The sequence below is a fragment of the Lemur catta genome, chromosome 6 (assembly GCF_020740605.2).
Source record: "Lemur catta isolate mLemCat1 chromosome 6, mLemCat1.pri, whole genome shotgun sequence".
In the NCBI taxonomy this organism is placed as follows: Eukaryota; Metazoa; Chordata; class Mammalia; order Primates; family Lemuridae; genus Lemur; species Lemur catta.
Window position 1 is genome coordinate 61,646,291 of NC_059133.1, and position 22,319 is coordinate 61,668,609.

Sequence of the window (22,319 nt, forward strand, 5' to 3'; positions counted from 1 at the left end):
GCGCGCCCCATTCACGTCGCCTCCACGCCCACCTCCTCCCGGGACGAGTCCCCTCCCCTTGCCACAGCACCGACTCTCGGGGCTGCCGGTATTGTTGGTCGCGTCTGTCACTTTGTGGGCCGGGTGACCTGAATGGATGGGCCGGACACACCTTCCAACCATCCAGAAAACAACCGGCCCAGATCTGCAGAGCGAGCAGGAGAGACTGCCCCCGGCGCTCCCAGAGCCCACGCCGCCGGCCGGGGAAACTGAGCGCAGCTTCCCCCTCCCACCCTCACTCCTCCCATCCCTTAAAAAGACGCCCAACGCACATAAACAATATCGTTCCAAGCCTGCTGCCGTCTTCGGTGCCCTCTCCTCCCCGGCCGGCTCGGCGCGCTCCAGCCCCGAGGCAGGCGGCGGCGGGACGGTGGCAGGCGGCGGCGGCCCGCGGTCCGGTGCGTGGCGCGCGGGCGCCGCACTATGCTGCCCGGCGCCGGGGCGGCTCACGCCGGCGCGTACTGGGACGTGGTGGCTTCCTCCGCGCTCCTCAACCTGCCCGCGGCGCCCGGCTTTGGCAACCTGGGCAAGAGTTTCCTGATCGAGAACCTGCTGCGGGTCGGAGGCTCCCCGACGCACGGGCTGCAGCCGCCCCCGCCCCCGCCCCACGGTCGGGCGGCCGCCGCAGCCTCCTCGGCCGCCGCCGGCGCGCAGCCCCGGGCCCTGCCCGCCAGCCCGGTTCCCCTCAAGCTGTGCCCTGCGGCGGGACAAGTCAGCTCCGCCGGGGCGCCCTACGGCACGCGATGGGCTTTTCAAGTGCTCGGCCCCTCCGCGGACGGCGCGAGGCTGCCGGGCCGGGCGCCGGGGGACCGAGACTGTGCCTTCCAGCCTTCAGCCCCAGGTGAGCCAGCTCTTCCCTCCCCAGACTCGCCCGCGGCCCCCGGCCGGTCCCGGGACCAGGGGGCGCCGGCGGTGCGCACGGCGCCGGCCCGGGACCTTCCTGGAGCGTCTCGGACTTCAGTGGAGATGCCACTTCGGAAGGAAGAGGGGGGGCACCACTTTCTGTAATTCTTTTTTGCCCTATCCCATCCCTCCAGTTTCTTTCCTGTCTCCTCCTTTCAACAAGTGCTAGGGTTTCCTTGACTTCAGGGCTTTAACCGGGAAACCCTGAAGACACCCCTGGCGGGCAAAGGCAGTCCCGAGATCCCTGGGCTGGCTGGACCAGTTTCACAGGGTTTCCCAAGTTCAGCGTTCCTAACCCTCCCGCTCTTGTCCCCGAGGTTGGGGAACACCGGCTCTCGGGACAGTTCTTGACAAAGAGAGCTTCGCGCGACCCTCTTTTGGTGCTTTTGTCACTCAAACTGCTACGACGGTCGGGGTCGTTGAGGAAGGCGCACAAAGATCTTTGGAAGGAGAGTTGCGCAAAGTTTTGGCTTCCTCCGCTCTGAACGTTTTGGATCACTTAAGGCGCAAAGAAATCAAGGCCGACTTTTTCTTCGTGCTGAGCTGAAAAACAGCTGAATTGGCAACTGGAGTAGGAAGTTCACCAGTAAATAAGAATTTACTAAAAGTAGGGCAGTTTTGGTTTATTTTGATTACCATATAAAACCTAACTAGCGGGACTGAGAAGAATGATGCCCACAATTTAGTCAAACATTAGCTAAAGCTTATTTAGGGGCTGCCCAAATTGGTGGTGATTAAAGGGAAAAACCTCTTAGAGACTCAGAAACTGAGATCCCATTGGATTAATTTTTTTTTTTTTGGCTGCGTCCTTAGACGATCTTAACTCATTCTTTTAATCCCGATGGGTTTGTCCAGAATGACTAATAGACGCTTTTTCAGCAGTTTCCATTGTCCCAGCAAACTGCCGGATCAAATTTATTGCTAATGGCTTTATAGAATTTAACATGTTTAGAACCTGTCCTGGTCTTTCAGTTTGAAATGGTTGCTAACAGAATGGAACAAATATAATTATATGAACACCGGTCTCATTCACCTAGTGTAAAACCTAAATGCTAAATGCTAACCTTTTGTACTCTGGGAGAGAGACAGATACAGTTAAGGCAAAGTTTATATGCCTTGGAAATTTGGGCCGCTCTGTTCTTTTTGAAGTATTAGGAAAATTCGATATGTAAAAAGCAGGTTCATGTAGACAAGAATCAGTAAATAATGTCTCATAAAAATATCATTTTCAAGAAAATTTGGTGATTTGTATAACTTTTGGTGGTTTGGCATTGTGTTCATAGATATTCTTTTTCTAAGATTCTTAAATTGTTCCTAATCATAATTGGCTACTCAACCATGAAAAGTTACTCAGTTTTAACCTTTGCAGATTTTACAGATTAAATTTAAGTAAACTAAATGCAAATCAAATGCAGATATTTCAGTACCCTCAAAAATAATTTCATATACCAATTCATTTCATTCAAAATATTGCAACTAATGTAGTAGCTTCCTAAAGTGCCCAAATGCAAAAATTATTTTTGGAATAATTAAGAGGGTTGTAAGAATTTATATTTCCCTTTGAGTTATTCTAATACAGTCTAAGCATGTATTTTTCCAAATATTTTATTCAATCCTCATTGACGATTTGATGTTCTCCTAGGTTAATTTTCATTTAAACAAATAACTTTTTGTCTCACAAAAAAATCATTCTTCTAAAGAATACATTTAACTTTTGAAACTAGAAAAATACCTAAAGAAAATTAAAATCCCATAAATTTGTCCCCACAAATATGCTGCTTAAAACCAGCATTTACATTCACTTATTTTTAGAATTTGACAAAGAGTGTAGTTTTATGAACATTGCCCCAGTTCTATTTAAATGACAGTCTTGCCCTACCAAATGTTATAGAAATTTTTTTATACAGTGTAGAATTATGAAGCTATAATGAGTACCAACAATTTTAGATACCAGATGGAAATTAGGTAAGGATGAAATAGTGATTGGATGTTCTGTAGAGGTGGAAAAGAGAGAAGCTAATGTTTTGAGGAAAATGACAATATTGTCTCTTTCTGAAATGTCAGTGAACAACCAGTTTCTAATCCTTTAAACACTAAGTTGGGGGTGGCTCACAAAATGTGATTTTAATAATTTCATCATATTGATTACCCACTTTTTTTCCTTTTTTTCTTTTAAATTTTTTTTTTTAGATCTTTTTATTTTATACAGACCTGTGCCTAAGAAGCCTTGAGCAAGTGGACTCCCTACTTTTTTCCCAATCTTAATTTGTTGAGTGCACAAGTCTAACTGGATAAGAAAACCCCAGAGTTATTTTTAAGTGAAATATAGACCATTTAACTAGGGGATTTATGCCTCTGCATGTGTTTTTGCTTCATTATTTTTGTTACTTACTGTTAATTATACCGTATATTTCATTCATTCAGCAAATGCTTACTGAGTGTTTCCTATGTGTCAGGCTCTGTTCTAGCCCATTGACATAATCAGTGAACAAAACAGATAACTGTTTCTGCTCTTGTAGAGCTTACATTCCATCCATGTTCTGTACTGGTTTATAGGTTGCCGAGCATTTTCACAATCATTAGCTTCTTTAGTCCTTGTAATAGGCCAGCAAGGTAGCTATTGGGATTCTAATTGTTTTTTTACAATGATTATTTCACATGCTCATTTTCTTTTTGTCTCAAGCATCATTTTAAACATCTATGGACTTGTGAAAGAAAAAAATGCCCCAAATCTTCAGGCTCTTATCTTAGGTTAGCATTTCCTTGCCTGTAGGAAACTAATAGAGGAATAATGGCATAACCAATTACATAGTATCACAATAATAAATTAAATTGTGGTTTTTATGTCTCAGCCCATAAGGAAAGAAATTGATTTATCCTTTCATCTTTTTATAAGACATACCTGAAAGGTGGTAGCAGTTAAATGGTAACACAGATTTACAGATCATGGATGAAAGTCTAGCTGTTAGTGCGTCATCCCTGAAAATTGACAAGTTTGAATATTTACAGCAAGAAAAGGCAGACTCCCATAGCTATATGCTGTCAAGTTGTTTATGTGGAGTAGTTTGAAAACTTTAAAAATTGAAGAGCATTCCTCCAGGCTTGAGAGGGACATATTTAGGGCAATACTGGGTAGTAAATCGGTTCTCCTCTAGGGTTTATATCTAAAAAAAAAAATGGTGCAGATCTGTTATAGTTTATTAGTGGAAACCAGGAGGTTTTGTGAGTAAATTCTAATCATCAGAGATCTTTCTCCAGAAGTTCACTTATGTTATTATTTGGAAAATATTGTGCTAAATTAAAATAACCATGTCTTTGTATATGAAAGAAGGTTTTGAAATGTAAAAAGCTGAAATATTTAAATTTCTTGGTTATAGAATGACATCAACTTTCCAGTTGATGGTTATGCCATCAATTCTCTTCAAAATAAATAGAATAGTCTTTCTTTTAAAATAGCATTTGTTACTTTAAACATTTTAAGAAAATGTTTGACATAAAAATAATTTCCTAAATATCATTTCCTTCCTTATTTATTAAATCTACTCCTTCTACTGCATGTAAAAAATTAGAAAGCAAATATTTATTCTGGATAGGTGAGTTAAATTCTTTTTTTTTTTTTTAAGTAGTTTTGCCAAGTAAGTCATACTGTGTAGTACCGAAATGGAAGATACATAATTTTTTTTGTGACATCCAGTTTGGGTTGTTTCTGACCGTTAATACTTAGCATGCATTCTAGTTTTCTTGTTGACCACCCAGTCCCAGGTATTGTTAACCCATTAATTGTTGACTCTGTCTGAAACTTTTTGCGCTTATGTTTTGTACTGCAAATGGTAAGTTTTTTCCTCCTTCATTGAGATACATTGAAAGTGTGAGATAAAATTGCCTCTCTTACATTACTTTTTTATTTCAGCAAGCCTCTCTTACATTTTAGGCACTTGGAAGAAGGGAAAAATGGATTTGTGCACAAAGTGAACTTTGTGATCTGATTTATTAAGCCGTAGTTTGACATTTTTGTTGCTAACACTACGCTCTATGTTTGTTTTAGAAAATTAAAATTATGGAATTTTGAGTGTTGTTCATGTTGATCCAGAACCAGGATGAGAATGGAGGATTCAGAACAGGACAATGATAGGACCTATTCTAGTGGTTCTTTGCTTAGGCCATCACCCCAGTCATCTTTTGGAGGAATTTGTAGATAATATCAGAGCCATATTCTTACTATATCTGTAAGTTTTTTTGTAATCAGCTGAACATATCTTTGTATATACATTAACATATTAATAAATTTTATGTAGTTCATGAGTAATCAGCTCTGTATAGATTGTTATATGGTCCCTAAGTTAATAAACATTTTCAGGTTCAAGAAGTTCTTGCAGTAAATAGAACCAATGGAACTGATAGTCCCTTTACATTTGATACTTATTGAGTAAGCCACACTCCTTACAAAATAATGTCTGAGTTGGAACTGTTAATACAGTGGGGTAGCGATTTAAGTGTATTTAATTTGCCTGCAACTTTAACACCTGTCCTCACCCCCGCAGCACATGCTTTTGTGCTTTGCTCTAACATCAAGCAAATCTCAATCTGGTAACATGTATTGGAGCTATTGAGGTTTAATAATAAAACAAGAGTACACGTAGCAGACAAGTGGGATCATTTTAGAACTTTCCAGTTAACTCTTATTCTCTTAGGGATTTGAGGGTCATTTTAAAAGGTACATTGGTTTGAATGTCCAGAAATTTACATATGAATTTATGTAGGATTGAATTTAGGATTCAGAGTGTTCAGGGTTATGCTACATATATCAAAGGATCTATGTGTTTTGGTCAATTTAAAAGGATTGTCAAGGGTGGTTTTATCTATATTTGTTTGCCATTGACGTGGCTCAGATGTTGGAACCTAAGCTGTTATATTCCTCTTTGGGTGTGCCACCTCCTTCCTGTTCTTGTGCCTACCAGAAAGTCGCTTTTTGCTGTGCAAAAATATTTTATGATTAGGTTTGCTGCTGAACAATGATAGAAATGGTAGCCACTTGAGAGTAAAGGACACAGAATCATGGATTATTTCTGTTTAATAGTTGTGTACATAAAATGCTTTGAGATTCTTTGCTATGAAAGTTTTTACAGAAGTGAAATATTATCATTTTTAAAATATTTAAACAAATGTGTCCTTATGTTAGGGTGGGCAGTAAATAAATACTTCATTTACTCCTCACTCAACTTGCTCTCCATAACCGTGTTTCTTTTGTTGACATTGTCCATAACTTTAGAATCCATATTACTGTATCTTTTGTGGGACTTGGTTTGAGGCCCTTAATACAGTGCTTGTCGTTAATCTTGAGTTAGAAGAGGCTCTAGTAAAGTTTTTTCTTAATTACAGTGGTTTTTCTTTTTAATATGCAATGAAAGCACACAAATTTTGTCAGTTTATAGAACGAAATTTTCATTCAAATGCACTTGGAGTCTGCCAAGAATAAAAAAGAAAATTGTAAAATGAAACAATATGATTTTTATCTAGGAATGCTTGTTAGAATCCTCATTTAAGGCTTCATTAGATCATGTTTCTATTTTATACTCTCTTAGTAAGAAATTGGATTTTTGCCTTAATGTATAACATGCTTACCAGACCCTTGTATATTTTATTCCAAAATATTTTATTTTGCTTTTAGTAATGTTTCCACTTTTAATGAATTCTCTCCCTCTCATTCTTTTTAGCCTCCAGTCAATATTTAACTTGGCTATGTCATCACTTTACATGAAGTTACCATAACTGATTTCATTTTTAATAGTGTTATTCATTTTGTCAACCACTTATTAGGTGGGAATATTTCAGGCACACTTTTGTGAATTATGTGACCAGTAGAGGCACTAAAATTCTCTCTGAAGTCAAAGATCAAAAGGCCTTTAGTTTTTAGACTATTCTTTCAGAAGCAAAGCATCCAGGAAAAGGAAAGAAAGAATAAAAAAGTTTGAGTCTTTTTTAGTGTATTTTTGAATATTTGTCTTCTTGTTTATAAACATTCCAGAGATGAACTAGGTTTTTTACTTTTCTTTCACATGTTCAGACACTATGCCATAACCACCTTAATTTTATTAATTTTAAGTGACCATCAGAAATAGAATACATAATATGTACAGTTCTACAAGTCTTCTTGAGAGACTTAAAATTTCTTGTTCTTTAAGACTTTAAATCTTTAATGCTTTTTAAATTAAAATATATTAAAGAGTTAATAAGTTATTCTTTGAGAAAATTTATGTGCATTAAGGAGGGAGTAAAAACCGTGACTGCTGACAAGTTTTTTAATAGACAACCTCAGGCTGGATTGAGGTTAGGTGTATTGAACCAATTCTGTAGTTATATTGAGTCTGAAACAAAAAGTCTGATTCTTCAAAGCAGGAACAGTCATGCTTGTTTGTTTACATATCTTCTATAGGTGCTTTTGTTACAAACCGAATGATCGTAATAGAGACCTTACGGCTCACAAAGCCTAAAGTATTTACTATCTGGCCCTTTGTAATAAAAGTTTGCTAATGCTTGCTCCAATGCATAAATGGCAAATTGGGCAAATTTTAAACTACTGTATAGTTTTCTGAGCTGGTTTTTAGCAGCATTCCTATAATTTTAAAGTCTAGATTCAAGTCCAAGATCTTTATATTACTGATTGTATAACCCTAAGCAATTCACAAAGCCTCATTGAGCCTCTCTTTCCTCATTTCAAAATATGTGTTAGGGTCAGCATTTGACTTTCAATCACATGCCATTGGTAAGATACAGGAAAAGATGTAAAAGACTCCTTTCCACCATAAGTGAAATATTGGTAAAAGGTGTATTGCTGTATAAGAAACTATCCCAAAACTTAGTGGTTTAAAAGAATAATTTATTATTTTCTTTCACAGTTTTGTGGGTTGACTGGCTCAGCTAGGTAGCTCTCACTTAGAATCTTGAGGGGCATTAGATGTCAACTGGGGCCGAAGTCATCTGAAGGCTTGACTGGGCTGAATGTCCAAGATGGCTACTCCAGTGGCTGGCAGTTGATGCTGGCTGTTGACTGGGTGCTCAGCTGGAGCTGTTCATTGCAGCATCCGCACTTGGACTTTCCAAGTGTCTTGATCATCTGATAGCATGGTGGCTAGGTTCTGGAAGGGAGAGTTCCAAGGGCTAACATTCCAAAACCCCGTATGGTTTGCAACTGTGGCCATTCTGGACATTCTTGAACTTCCAAGATGTCCTAGGACTTCTCATGATCTAGTCTTGGAAGTTCCAGAATGTCACTTCTGCCATATCTCTTGGTTAAGGAAGTCACCAAGACCATCCCAAATACAAGAGAAGGGGACACAGACCCCACCTCTCAATGGGAAGAGTACCAAATAATTAGTAGCTGTTTAAAATCTGCCCCAGGGTGCAACCAGGATAACCAGTATCAGATACAATCCCTGCTAGGTCCACCTTTGCTGGGATAGACCAATGAAGGAATAAATTACACAGAGTGGTATAGCTGGGAGCTCAAGGAGCCTTCACAAAGAAGTACCATTCTCTTACAGTATTCTCTTTTGTGACATAGACTTTATATTAATAATAATAATAAAAAAGGAAGACATTTGCTCAGATTAAGTTCATTTTTCCAGTGCTGTCTATTGGAGACTCCTTGGAAGGTGAGGCAGCAGAAGTGGTGACCCTGGGCACCAATGATGGTCATAATGAACTAGTGTCCCACAGCTTTCGGGGAAGCCAACCCTGTCAACTTGTTGGTGTTGTGAGGATACATGAGAAGATGTTGGTGGAAGTGTCCAAATAAATGCTTATTGTCACCTATTGCTATAGCATATTTTGGCTGCAATAGGAGCCTTCCCCTTGGTGCCTCTTTATTCTGCTACATGTCACCCTCCACTGCCAGGTGAATTTTTCTAAAATGTATCTTTCGTCATATCACCAAGCTACTCAGGAAAACCTAAATTATCACATTTGAATACAGATCAAATGAAAATACTCTGGCCTTGAAGACCTTCATTCCCTCAGCTGCATTCAACTCTTCTAGCCACGTTGCTTAATGTTCACCCCTTTGGCCTTGTCCCAGGAGCCAGGCTGGTCTCTGTAACCTGCCGCACGAGTCATTACCATCTTTGCCTCCTTTCCTCTGTTCAAACGACCAACCTTTCCTTCCTGGAATGCCGTCATTCTCTTCTTTTGCTGTTTCAAGTACTTTCCAAATCAGGATCTAAATTAAGATGTTTCTCCTACAAGAAGCTGCCTTTGACCAATCCTTGCTAACAATATTCTTTCCTTTTTACCTACTTCTGTATTTCAATAAAATCTGGACTAATACTTTTTATATATTGTCTTAGTATTGATCTCATATAATAATGTCCAGAAGAAAGATTGACATTTATTTAGTGCCTGCTGTGTGTCAGGTGTTGTTTTATGTTCTTTTCAATGGTTTCATCATGGCTACACATTATAATCATCTGTGAATTTTTGGAAAAAATACTATGCTACAGGGCCACTCCTAGCCAGCCTGATTTAACCCAATTGATGTGGGGCCCCAGTACCTGTATTTTTGAGAAGCAACCTAGATAATTCTAATGTGCATTCAGGGCTGAGAACCACTGGCTAGAGAAATGCACAATTTGAATTTTTTTGGATCACATCTCCTTCTTGTAGAGTGTGTCAGATTTGGCAGAACAAAATTGAATTCAGAGTACTAACAAGTTTACATTTCATTTTTTTGACCAGCAGATTCAAATCGGTAAGTTAAGAAACATTAAAAAAAACATAAATTCCTCCAGGAAGGGCTGTATCAAAACATTAAGACCTTTATTTTTCTGTCTCTAAAATACTACTGAGGCAAAAAATGCTGACTTCCCTTGCTTTTTGATGAACAGAAAGGTAAAGAATGAATTCACCTAACTTGCATTCCCTGGTGATTGAAGGCAGGGTTTACAATGGGATCACATAAATGAAGTACTTCCAGATTGTGTGATAAGATAAATCAATCCTCATTAGCTAATTGATATTTCTTAGGTCTAACTACTGAAGACAGATGTTTGCTACTATTTGGAGTCTTGTTTTGGGTTCCACTCTAGTCCAGACAGTCTTTTCAATTGTGTATTATTTTCAAGTCTGAAGTTTAGATTTCTTCTTATTCCCAGTACCCATGATCATTAAAACCATTTTTTTGGAAGTTATTTAATTCCCTGTTATTTTTTTCCTAGAGTTTTTTTTTTGTGTGTGTGTGTGTGGGGGTCCTTTGGTTGCCTTAGTAAGATATCTTAGAAACTTCTCTGATTTCTGTTCATCATTCTTAATATGTGCTGCCCAATCTGCACAGCATTGCAGTGGGCTCCAGAAATTTATTTGAAGGTTTTATTAGTGGTCTTTAGTAGTCTTTATTTGAAATGTCAGCTCAAGTCAGTTGGTACTGTGGTTTGCATAAATAATAAGAACGTTGTTTCACACCATTTAGATTCCCATTGTTCTTCTTCATCAGTAAAGAGGAATGAAAAGAACAAAAATCAATTTTAAAAATTATTGTTTTCTAGAAAACAGAATTTTGAGAATAATTTCTCTGAAGCCAGGCTTGTAACCATTCTTGGCTGTGGGTACTTAAATCACAGAACCACCTAGTAAGTTAAGTTAAAAAAAAAAATCAGGCTAGTTCACCATTAAGTTTCCATCTTAACTAAATATGCAAAATAATTAAAAGATATCTTGAATCTGTGTTTTCAAATAAGTTGGAACATCTGATTAAGAAATATGGGAAGTTCATGAAGTTTTCTATGAATGTGTGATTTTGGTCATTCGGATTCAGTCAGGTTCTAGCTTAGTTCCAAAAATTTTAAGTCATTTTGTTTGTAACTTGTAACAGTTTCACATAGAAATTGGAAATTAGATTCATTGGTGCAATATGAAATTTGGAGTGTCCTGGAAGGTTGTACTAAAAGAACCTAACATCCTGCTTTAGAACCTGACCCATGTGCATTTTTTTTTCCAGAGGAAAGGTCATTTGTTTTTCTCTCATGGAAATCTTCGGAGAAATGTTCATTTTCCAGGCTCCAGCTCTTATTGAATAACTGGCAGAGTGGCCATGCATGCAGTCGCTATCCCTCATGGCTAATAACTAATTATTATACTAAAATCTTTATTGTTCCTCTTGTCCTTTTAAAAAAATAATTTCCTGAAAGCAGTCATAATCACATTCCAGATGCATGCCCATTTGAGCTCGAATGTTAACGAATCAGTGAGATAGCACGTGTTAAATTCATAGCCAGTCCAGTGCCTGACATATAGTAAACACTCCTTAAATATTATCATTATAAATATCATTCAGTAAACCTACAATGAATTGTTCCTAACATGATAAATGATAAAGTAACTGCATCTAGATTGCATTGATGGGGTTTGACATGCATGTCATCCAGGATGAAATTGCCTTGTTTTCTGTCTTTTTCAGAGCATTTTCAAAGTAGTTCTTAAGGGCTTACAAAAGTTTTAACACATCTGTCAACTTGTCACTGTTTTCATCAATGTTAAATTTCCTTCATTGCTCATTACTTTAAAAAATATGTAGTTTACAAACGTTAAAAGTATAACATTTATGTTTTAAATGGATTGCGTTGTTTTAAATGGTTATTTCCTAAAGCCATTCAGTACTCCTACAATCATATGCTCAGCTGGATTAGCATTTGCCTTATGTCAAAGTAGAAGCATGTGAAAAAAAAAAGGAGCACTTAATTGGAATTTCACACTGATTTCCACTTAAACCAGCTTAAACAAGGTGTATTTATGTATAGTAATCAGGAATTGACTAATCTGCTGTGTAAATATGTGTGTCAAAGGGTAATTTAAAACAGTGAAGAAATTCTACACAGTAGAACTTGAAGCCTGGTCATGTCACAAAATGTGAAAGCCAGTTTTTTAACCCATACTAGAGTTGTTACTGTAGATTTTGATGATATTTTTTGTAATTGCAGATTTGATACTATCATTTTGATTACAGCTTTCATATATTATGATAGGGTAATATATAGCAATATAACAAACTGTTCAATTAAAAGTTTTTCTGGTTAAATTCAATGTTAAGATCAGACATCTTCAAATGATATTTATCACAAATGAATTTACTTGATCACTTGTCTCAAACCATCCATTTTAAAAATCTTTTATTTTTCCACTCTTAAGGCCATAGAGTTAGACTGAGAAATATTTTGGCTAGAATAGGAAAAATTGTAATATTTGATACCTGTATCAAATTGTTTTTTTTCTTTTTTTGAGACAGTCTCACTCTGTTGCCCAGGCTAGAGTGCCATGGCATCAGCCTAGCTCACAGCAACCTCAAACTCCTGGCCGCAAGTAATCCTGCTGCCTCAGCCTCCCGAGTAGCTGGGACTACAGGCGTGTGCCACCACGCCTGGCTAAGTTTTTCTATATATTTTTAGTTGTCCAGCTAATTTCTTTCTATTTTTAGTAGAGACGGGGTCTCGCTCTTGCTCAGGCTAGTCTCAAACTCCCAAGCTCAAATGATCCACCTGCCTCTGCCTCCCAGAGTGCTAGGATTACAGGTGTGAGCCGCCACACCTGGCCACCCATATCAAATATTATAAATTTGATATGATATATGTAAAATACATAATATCACAAATTTGATATAATATTTATATAACATGTGATACCCCATATCATTATTTCAATGGTATCACTAGTGTCTGATCTTATTTTCTATGCTCTATATTGAGCAAAAACAAAACAAACCCTTTTTGAGTATTTCCAGCTAACATGGTATTTAATTTTATGTGTATAAGTGCAGCATTGCTGAGTATTTTATTTTTTCCTTCTACCTCAAAAACTACAAAAAGGCATACAGCACAATAGCCATGATTTAATTATCTATAGAGAATTAATTTTGGAGGAGAAATAAGTTAGCTAATATAAATGCTTGAGAATAAACATAATGAGGCAACTTTTATACTTAGAAATATATTTCCATTTTTCAAAGTTCTTCATATATTCATAGTAATAATGGAAATATAAATTCTGCCACAATAATGTTGTACTCTTTTATTTTTTTCCTGGTCCCCTCACCCAGTCAGTGCCATACTAATAATTTAAGATGCAAAATTCAAATGAAGTGATTTATCATTTGTGTGATGGTTTTATAGTCAATATTAGAACTGAAGATAACAATGAAACTTCAGAAATATTTGCAGAGCTTTTTGAACACTAAAATGGGTTTCCTTTTTATACTTTCACTTACTTGCCATATTTTCAAAACAGCATTAAAACAAATACTATATTCCTTGAAAATTGAGATAGTAATAAAACTAAAAACTTCAATATTGATGACTTTCCATTGTATTATATAGGAAGAAAACTGTGTTCATAATTAATTCGCAACTTTAAGGCATTTAGGGCCCTGAAAAATTGTAAAATTTTTATTGAGTAATACACTTATTTTTATACATCCTTCAGAGAAATTGGTGAAAAAAACATACACTTATCAGTTGATTAAAATACAAGTCAGAAATTATTGTGTTCTTCTAAAAGGTATGTAGTCGTATCAGAACAATATTCACTGTATGTGATTAAGAAAAAGAAAGAAGTTGCCACTTGAATATGAAGGGAAAATAATAAAAATATTTATTTTCAAGTCACATTTTTTATTTCAAGGTCATCTGTTACGGAAGATACCATGTTTTAGGATGTGTCAGAAAGCAGGGAAGGGGTTAATTCTCAATCCTCATTCTTTCCCTAAGAAGACCAGGGGAGTTTCCTCTTTCTTAGTTTGGAAAATAATTTATTCAAGTACTAAAAATTTATTGACTATTTAGAATATGCCAGGCACTCTGCTGGGAACGTCATGGTATAAGCAAGTGCTCATTTATCTGAAATATCGGCCTACATTATATAGTATCAAACCCATTGTATTAAAGGACATAGTGTATTTAAGGCATGGCATACAGTAAGTGCTCAATAAGGGAGAGTTATTATTCACATCTTATGACATCCTTCACAGCTGTTTTCATCTACTGAAGTACAGAGTTTAAAATTTCATGTAAAATTTTAAATTCAGATGAAATTATCTTAATTTATATGATGGTTTCATAGTCAAAATATTAGAACAACATATAATAATGAAACTTCAAAAAAATTTATGGAACTTTTTGCACACCAAAATGAGTCTCCTTTTCCATACCTTTGCTACAAGAGTAGTCATAACTATTCCATGCATTTTTCTAGAAAATTTTATGAATATCATAGTTTAATAAATTGAGCAGAACAGAATTATATGGCAACTCACTATACTATAAACACAAATGCTTTCAGGTTAACTGCATTTCTCTTGAGATAAAATGTGATTATTCTTAAATACTTTAAAACATGTAAATGTGGTCAGAAACACCACCTTTTGTTATGAAGTTGCTCATTAACTGTTACTAATTTTGGAATCCAACTCACTATTTCAAAGAACCATCCAAAAATAAACAGTTAAGTAATACAAACTCTGTAAAAATTAAATGTAAACATATAACATTTAAATTATTTCTTGGTAAGTATTAATAGAATATCTAGAGCTGTGCTACTTAATATCATAATCCCTAGGCACAGGAGTTTGTTTAAATTTAAATTAATTTAGATAAAATATTCAGTTACCCAGTTATCCTAGCCACATTTTAAGTGTTCAGTAGCTGCACGTGGGTACCTTGTTGGGTAGTGCAGATACAGACATTTCCATCATCCCAGAGAGTTCTCTTGGACAGTGTTGCTCTAGGGTATTTTAAATAAAGGAACATTTGATATATTTACTATTTACAATTATGACCACACAGAAAATGAACTAGGAAGCTGAGTGTTTGATATATTCGAGTCTTCCCACCACAGCTTCCAAATCTTGATAAAATTATTTGGGACGCTCTTTAACAGATGAAGGCTACTGTAATACTCAAAATGACTTTGAGTTCAGTACAAGATATAACTAAGTAAAGGCTCAGAAAATGAAGTGTGTTTACTCAATGACTTTTGGGAAACTGGAGTTTTGAATATTTTCTGAAAGAAACAGCTAATCCACAAGATCAATGCTTTCTCTGCAGCACCTTCCAAGCCTTTTCTTCTGAGCGCCCCGCCATTCTACTCGGCATGTTGTGGTGGGTCCTGTCGGCGCCCTGTGTCCTCCGCTGCTTTCCCAAGTAAGTTTATGCTTCATCAGCAATGCCTCAGTTATTCTGTACACTAAAGCAGCAGGATTTAATGTGTTCTGGAAAACTAATTGGCAATGCAGTGGCAAGGAGCTAATTCCTCACTAAAAATCACAGCGATCCTATTCAGGAGGTTTCCAGAGATTTATCAAACCTCAGCACACTGAGCAATTGTGAGCGGTTTCTAACGGCATTGAAACCCAGGGCTGACATACCAAGGAAAGTGACTTGTTTTCCATTTGATATCAAAGATTTCAGAGGGTCCAGTTTGGCTTTTTTTTGAAACATGTAACAACACTCCTTTATAGAAGAGAAAAGAAAGGAAAAAAGGCAAAAAATATTTGTGCTGCATAAAATCTCCATTCAGCTTAAAATGTGACACAAAAAGTCACTGGGTGTCTATAGAAAATAATTAAAAATTGTCAAGATCATAAAAGGAGGTAAATCTGTCCTTTTTATCATCTTGAAGAGAACCAACCAGGGTTGTAGGAAATATTTTCAAAAGAACTCTTGTCCAAACATTATAAAAGCAAAATTTTAAAAGTATTTGGGGGTGGAGTGAGGATGACAAACTTTCAGAAATTTGTAGTGTGTGTGCACACTGTCACACGCAAAGAAGAAATGTCTAAAAGTAAAGTTCACATTGGTCTTGAGATTTCTGGGTCAGAAAAGAATCTGTAGGCAGAGAATTTGAGTTTGTGGTAAAGAAGTCCAGTGGAGGGGTGCATTTATTTCAACTGCTGGAGATAAAACATTTGTTCAGGTTAACAGTTTTGCCAGGTGAAAAGTGAAACAAGAGTTGAGTCAGGCTAAAGCGCTGAGCTCAAGCACACTTAAATTCAGATCCCTGCCGCCTCTGTGCATGTGTTTTATGAATGTTTCAGGAGAGCAGTTGCTCGACAGAACGATTCCTGACAAGTGAGGCAGCAAATGCTGGCCGTTTAATGAGCTGCAAGCTCTGAGCATCTCTTTAGGGGGCTGATACTTTCCCACAGAGCACTTTACATGCCTGGGACCCAACCACAATGGGTGACAGACCCGTGACCAATCGTCACTTTCACTTGACTCATCCACACGCGACCTCACCACGATTTTTCACTCTGCAGATGAACTTTAGGAACCATTTCACATGGAAAAGGTTTGGGCAAGGGTCAGTTGCCCTTTTGTATGGTCATAAAGCAAGGCTCTGTGTGTCAGTCTTTCCTCCTGTCTCACATTCCAAGTGAATTTCTGGACACCATTTAAAGCACTTGACTGAAAAATAAGGCAGTGAATGAAACTGACTTTTATAGACTCATTCTAGCTCATCTTCCCATAGAACCCTGTCTACCTGAAAAGGGATTTAGTGGATGAGCTGAGTGTATACAGGGACTTGCTGAATACACAGGCCCATTATCAACTGTGGGGATTGTTTATTAACCAGGACTGATACACTACTATTTTGGAAGTGACCTATTAATTGTCCATTTAACTAGAATGTATTGAATTCGAATAGAAAAATAGAAACCATGACTAAACCTTTTACTCGCTCCTTCAAGGTGGTCTCCTCTGTGGGCGATTGAAAACTGTTGTGCAAATTAAGGAAACATTTATCACCATATATTAGAGTATCAGGAAAAGACTTCTGGAGTAGAGACTTAAAGCCCAAATATCTGATACTGTATCACAGTAGCATCTCTGTGGAATTATGTCTTTGGTGTTAGATTTTGGGAGTGGAGATTAACTAACCCACACTTAGTTTGGTTATTCACCTTGGTATAATACTTTTACTTTAGCAAATCCCCAGCAGTGCAGTTCAGGTAAGTGGAAATGGAAAAAAAAAAAATCCATGTAATAGAGGGACTTTCATATATGTATGTGTGAATGTGTTATTTTATAGTGGTATTTTAAGAGTCGCTAAGCTATAAAAGTTGAGCCAGTTCAATCAATAAATAGAGCACATAAAAGTAATTCTTAAGACATTTTCTAGATGACTTTATCTTCTCAACTGCTTGAAAAATTACTTTAAGTGGGTCTCATTTTCTTCCATCTGCTTCTTAGTCTTCACTTTGTGCCTTTTACATAACTGTTCTAAATTATGGTGTTTATCCCTAGAGGTTATAAAGTCCTATGTTTATCTTAGTTTGTTTTTTTGTTTTTTTAAATAAACACACAAGCTGAAAATCAGCACAGCTCAGATCAAGGATAGAAAATGTTGCATTTAGTTTGTCTTCATTTCTAAAGTTGCCATTTTAAGACAGTTTGGTGATGCTACAAGTGTTCTTAATAAACAGTGGTGTCTCATTAGTTATAACTCTAAAATGAATTTCTTATTTTTTTATTTACAATGTTCATTGGTATTGGCAGTAAATAATAATGAAATGGTGGAATTAAGCTGTCAATAAAGAATTCTACATAGATAATCATGATACCAAGGAGTAGTTAATAAGGTTTACATCTGTACAATAATCTTTTTTATTTAGGCATTTACTAGATTTCCTTTTTTTCTTCTTTTTAAATTAGAATGTTTTTATGCCCAAGCTTTTAAATTATTTTCCATCATACAAACAAAGGAAAATGAACTAAGTAAATTTGTATTAAGTTTCAGCTTCAATAGCCAAAATTAAGGTTTATATTAAAAATTTTAATAACCGATGAAATCAGTGGCCCTCATCATTGTTTCACAATATTGATTTCACTCTTTCCAAAAGACTAGCATCAGATCAACACATTTCTAACTATGCAAGTGAAATATCATTTTGACTTCTTTAATATGATTCATTTGTTTCATATTGATTCAGTTTTTCTTGTTACCTTCTTAGATTTACAATTGACTTCTTGTTGCAATGTGGAAACAATCATTCATCCAGTGCCCTTCTCACATACAGTTAAATAGTTTAATAGGTTATTTAAGCACAACCCTTACAGTCGGGAAAAATTAAAAGGCAGTGGTAAAAGTTCTCCCTTCCCCCAAAGCAGTATATGGAAAATCTTTGATTACATCCATAAGGTTCTTCTCAAAATAACACATTTCACAAATAACATGAAATGGAAAGTTGTGGGAATTATGTAGATAATGACTTTTTAAAAACTACTTGAAAAAGTATAACCATCTTAATTATATAGACTAGCTAATTGAATTAATCAGATAATTATTTTGTTTCATCTTTGAGTACCCAACTTGAATTTCACCTTTTCAGAATTTTATGCTTTAAAAGACAAAGCTTAAATTTGGAGTGGCATTATAAAAATCTGATCAGGGAAAGTATTCTTTTGAGACAAAACGCTCTGCCTTTTTTTTGGGGAGATGAACTTATACTGTACATTTTGAGGTCATCATACTATCTTCATGTTCTTGTTAACACTTAAAAGAACATAATGTACTTTCCAAGTTTTGAATTTAGGATTTTGTGGAAGGCAGCAGGGAAGAGGCATTACTTTTTTTTCCCCTGTGAATGTAACTTGGTTCTGTGAGTTTCAGGTCAAAGATGGGTAATTGACTGATTATTATTCTTGCCACCTGACCTGGCTGTGTTCTTTTTTTTACTGCTCTCAGCGGGAGTGGCCTGGGCTGAGGAAACTGACCAGGACCTATGGAAATCCACAAAAGGCTGCATACAGATTTTTTAAAATAAGGATTTAACTTTAGGACTGTAAGATCTTCAGAGTGATGCAGCGTTTTTTTCCTAACAGAGAAAGAAGCTTAATTATACTATCTAAAACAGGATAGAGTTTGTGCAATGAGATGAATATAGGTATTGACTTCTCAAAAGTAAAGGGAAGGGTGTTCCATAGATAAATGACATTCGGTCAACCAGGAAAAACGTTTAAAAGAATCAGAGACTCAAAGACAATAGATTTTCCAAGTTGATGGCTCTATTCAGCAGTTCCAGAGAGGCAGTGAAAGTACTGGAGTAACATTCCTGAATGGAGTGCTTTTCTTCCCATGTGTTCTTAAGAAGTTAGGAGGGTGGGGAAGGGTATGGGTGATGGATTGCGAAGGGGAACTGCTTAGCATATTGGGGTACTTGTCCTTGATCTTATCTATAGCCCTTGCCTGAACATAACATGGAATCTAACAGGGCTGCTTATAAAGTCCTGATTTTAGGTTTCTAAAACCAAGTGCACAAGTATGGAATAGGAGACAGGGAGAATGGGCTGAATACAACAAAGTAGGAAAGAGATGTACTGTCAGCTCTATATTTGTCTGCAGAATGATACAGGGATGCTAGAATGTGCTTTTAGAAATAAACTATTCAGAACAAGGGTGATTAGAGTCTGCTGGGCTCTGAAATGGTCAGACTACACCTGTTCAGTTCTGGAGGCCCACATAGAAAGGTACATTGAACAAACTCTCATATAAAATGCAGGTTAAGAGGTAGGGAGCAACTAAAATAGTGAAGGATCTATATGACCAGTCAGGAATCTTGAAATAATTTGGCCTGGTGGAGAGAAATGATAGGGAGAACGTGTATTTTCAAATTAGATCTATGGTATGCAATATAAAGGTTAGAATTGGGACCAATGAGTGTAGTTTGGGGGAAGTTGAATTTGAACTTGATATAAGGGAAAAATTTTCTATCAAATCAAGGTATATGATAAGTAGTTTTATATAGCACTCCCAAATAATATATTATGTAGAGATTAGAGGATAGACCTTTAATTGGAATAGGGCAGGTTGGGCAAATGCTGTTATCTTCTCTCTCCAAACTTAAAATCTACAGAAATTCCCTAAGATACACACACAGGCACACACACATATTTGAAAATAAGAAGGTTAAGGAAGTTCTTCATGGAAGAGAAGACCCTGGAAGAGAAACCCCCTGAAAAATAGGAGTCAGCAGGAAAAGATGAGCCCACAGACAAGAACCATCCCACATTTGAGGAAAGCTGGTTCCAGGAGAGAGAGACACAGAATCGGGGTCTGAAATAACTTACTTTTGAGGAAATAGTTAATGGAGAATGCTGGCATTTTAGTTGGCCTGGTGGAGAGGCCTGTATTAAACAAACAACCTCTCGTCGCTTCCAGCTCTGAGAAGCTATTAGGAATTCTGTTTCTGAAAGGTTATTGGTAGCCCCTGGCTTGAATTATCCTGAAATAATTTTATATATTTCTTTTTACTAAAAGCCTTGAGAGGTCTAGATTCAGTGGTATTTCATAGACTTGTGCTGTCCCTTTCCTTATAAAGTCAGAGGGATACTAGGTTATGAATTAGTTTTTAATATGAAAAACTGTTAGAAAGCAAAGCTTAAACAAACAACATGGTCTATTAGAAGTGGTGTTTATATAGCTCTCCTTGGCCTATTGTGACCTCAGGGTAGCCCAGATTGGAAGTAGAGGCTGGAAGGTAACAGGGAACAGAGCAAGGCCAGTACCACAGCAGGAGCTAGAAGCCACAATGTGGCAAAGGGTGGCCCTGGACATGCATGGTCCAGAAGCCTTTACAGGGCTTCTTGAAGCAGTATGGTGAAAGGATATGGGACAAAGGAAGCCTGTCAAAATGGGATCAATAATCCAGAGATTCAGATAAGTCCAGGTGAGTCTAAACATCATATAAATTATTGGCACACTATTCACGGGATGGGATTCTGTTGGATTGCAGTGGTGGAAAGAGAGGACAGAGCTGCAGCTATTTGCTCTTGGTCTGGTGTCTAGAAAGTGACTGTATAGTGTCCCTCTGTTCTGTACTGCTTGCTGGCTGCTATAAATAGCACCACCCTGTCTTCAAAGTTGAGACATGTCTTCTAGAGGTTGAGGCATAGAGAGAGGCGGTGGCTACCACTGGATTATCTAATGCTGTGTTTCTGTCTCCTCCTCCCTCCCCTCCCCAACAACATCATGCATACACTGCACACCTCCATGGGTAGCACCCTCCACTAGGCCCTTCAACAGGTTTTTCCTGGAGGAGGGTGATTGGGGAGTATCTCAAGATCATCTCAGGGAATTGTCTGTCCCAGGTCATTCTGCCCTTTTAAAATGACTCTTCTCACTTCCGCATGCCTTTCCCTGCCCACTTATAATTTTGACAATCTTTGGTATAATTTTAAAGAGCATTGATTTGGCTCACTCTGATGTGTGACTTCAATTGTACGACTTAACTTTCTGGAGCCTCAGTTTTTTCCTATGGAAAATGGGAATCATAGGATTTACTTCTGGGGATTGTTATAAAGATTGCATGACATGATGTGTATAGTTGGCACATATGTCAGCCCATGTTAAACCCCAAATATATATGGAAGCTGCATTATAAAATAATAATAATAATAAGGTGATACTGATATCCCCAAATTGATAGAGCCTGTAGCACTTTGAATTGGTGGCCCTAGCTTTGAAAGCCTCATTTCTGCTACATGTGTTATACTCCATATCTGTTTATTTTTATTTTATACTATTTGTTTGTTAATTTTTTGTCACCTGTAAGTCTCTATACAAGTCAGAAATTTGTCATAAATTTAGGAATCATTGGATGTGTTTGTTGCTTAGAGCTTTTTTGTAGCTTCTGAGAGATTTTTGAGTCACCAACAAGTTCTTGAAGTGCGCATGTATGTTATGCAGGCATAAATTTAGACACCTATTCGTATACTTAGATGGTGTGAAATGGTGTAGGTTCACAATGTGGTTTATGATTAGATCCAGAGATAGCCTGTGAAAGACAGGTGGGTGAGCCATGGGAGGAGCATCCATGGTAGTCATGGCAGCATTGCTTCCTGTAGGACCCCGAGGCACATCATGTTATGAAAACAAGCATGATTTGTGTATTGAGACCAATGCTAAGAGCAGCCAGGCAACTACCAAAGAAAGGAAGAATGCAATATTCTTTATTTGTCATCTTTTTTGCTTGTCCATTGGTTGTATTTGTGTTTGTTATAGAGCACAGAAACCTGAGGTCCAGACCCAGTAATTAACCCTTTGACCCTCACAACCACTCCAGGTCTCTCCTTCTAAGATTGAGCACTGGTTTGGGTTCATGACCCACAAAATGTTAATATTTGGCACAATGGGGAGAATAATTTATTTTTAGATTTTCTTGATGGGAATCTTCTTTCTCTTTACTTAAAAATAACTCATTAGGAAAACGTGTGGGTTTCTATTAAAAGTTTTAAGGGCATTTAAATGAGCTTTATTTCCCCATTGTTTTATTTTAACATGTAGATCTTGGTGAGTGAAGACAGGGCTAAAATAAGTTGAATCATGAGCCTTACTTACAAAAA

The 22,319-nt window shown here is 37.2% G+C and overlaps 1 protein-coding gene across 1 annotated transcript in view; it reads left to right on the top strand.

The window, feature by feature from the left end:
* Nucleotides 1-455: 455 nt before the first annotated feature.
* The window catches only part of DBX2 (developing brain homeobox 2), a 33,054-nt gene continuing 11,190 nt past the window's right edge, over nucleotides 456-22,319 (top strand). Inside the window, exons 1-2 of the mRNA XM_045555248.1 lie at nucleotides 456-880; nucleotides 15,024-15,119. Coding sequence (XP_045411204.1) covers nucleotides 463-880; nucleotides 15,024-15,119 — 514 coding nt within the window. The 5' untranslated portion in view covers nucleotides 456-462. The remainder of the gene's footprint in view (nucleotides 881-15,023; nucleotides 15,120-22,319) is intronic.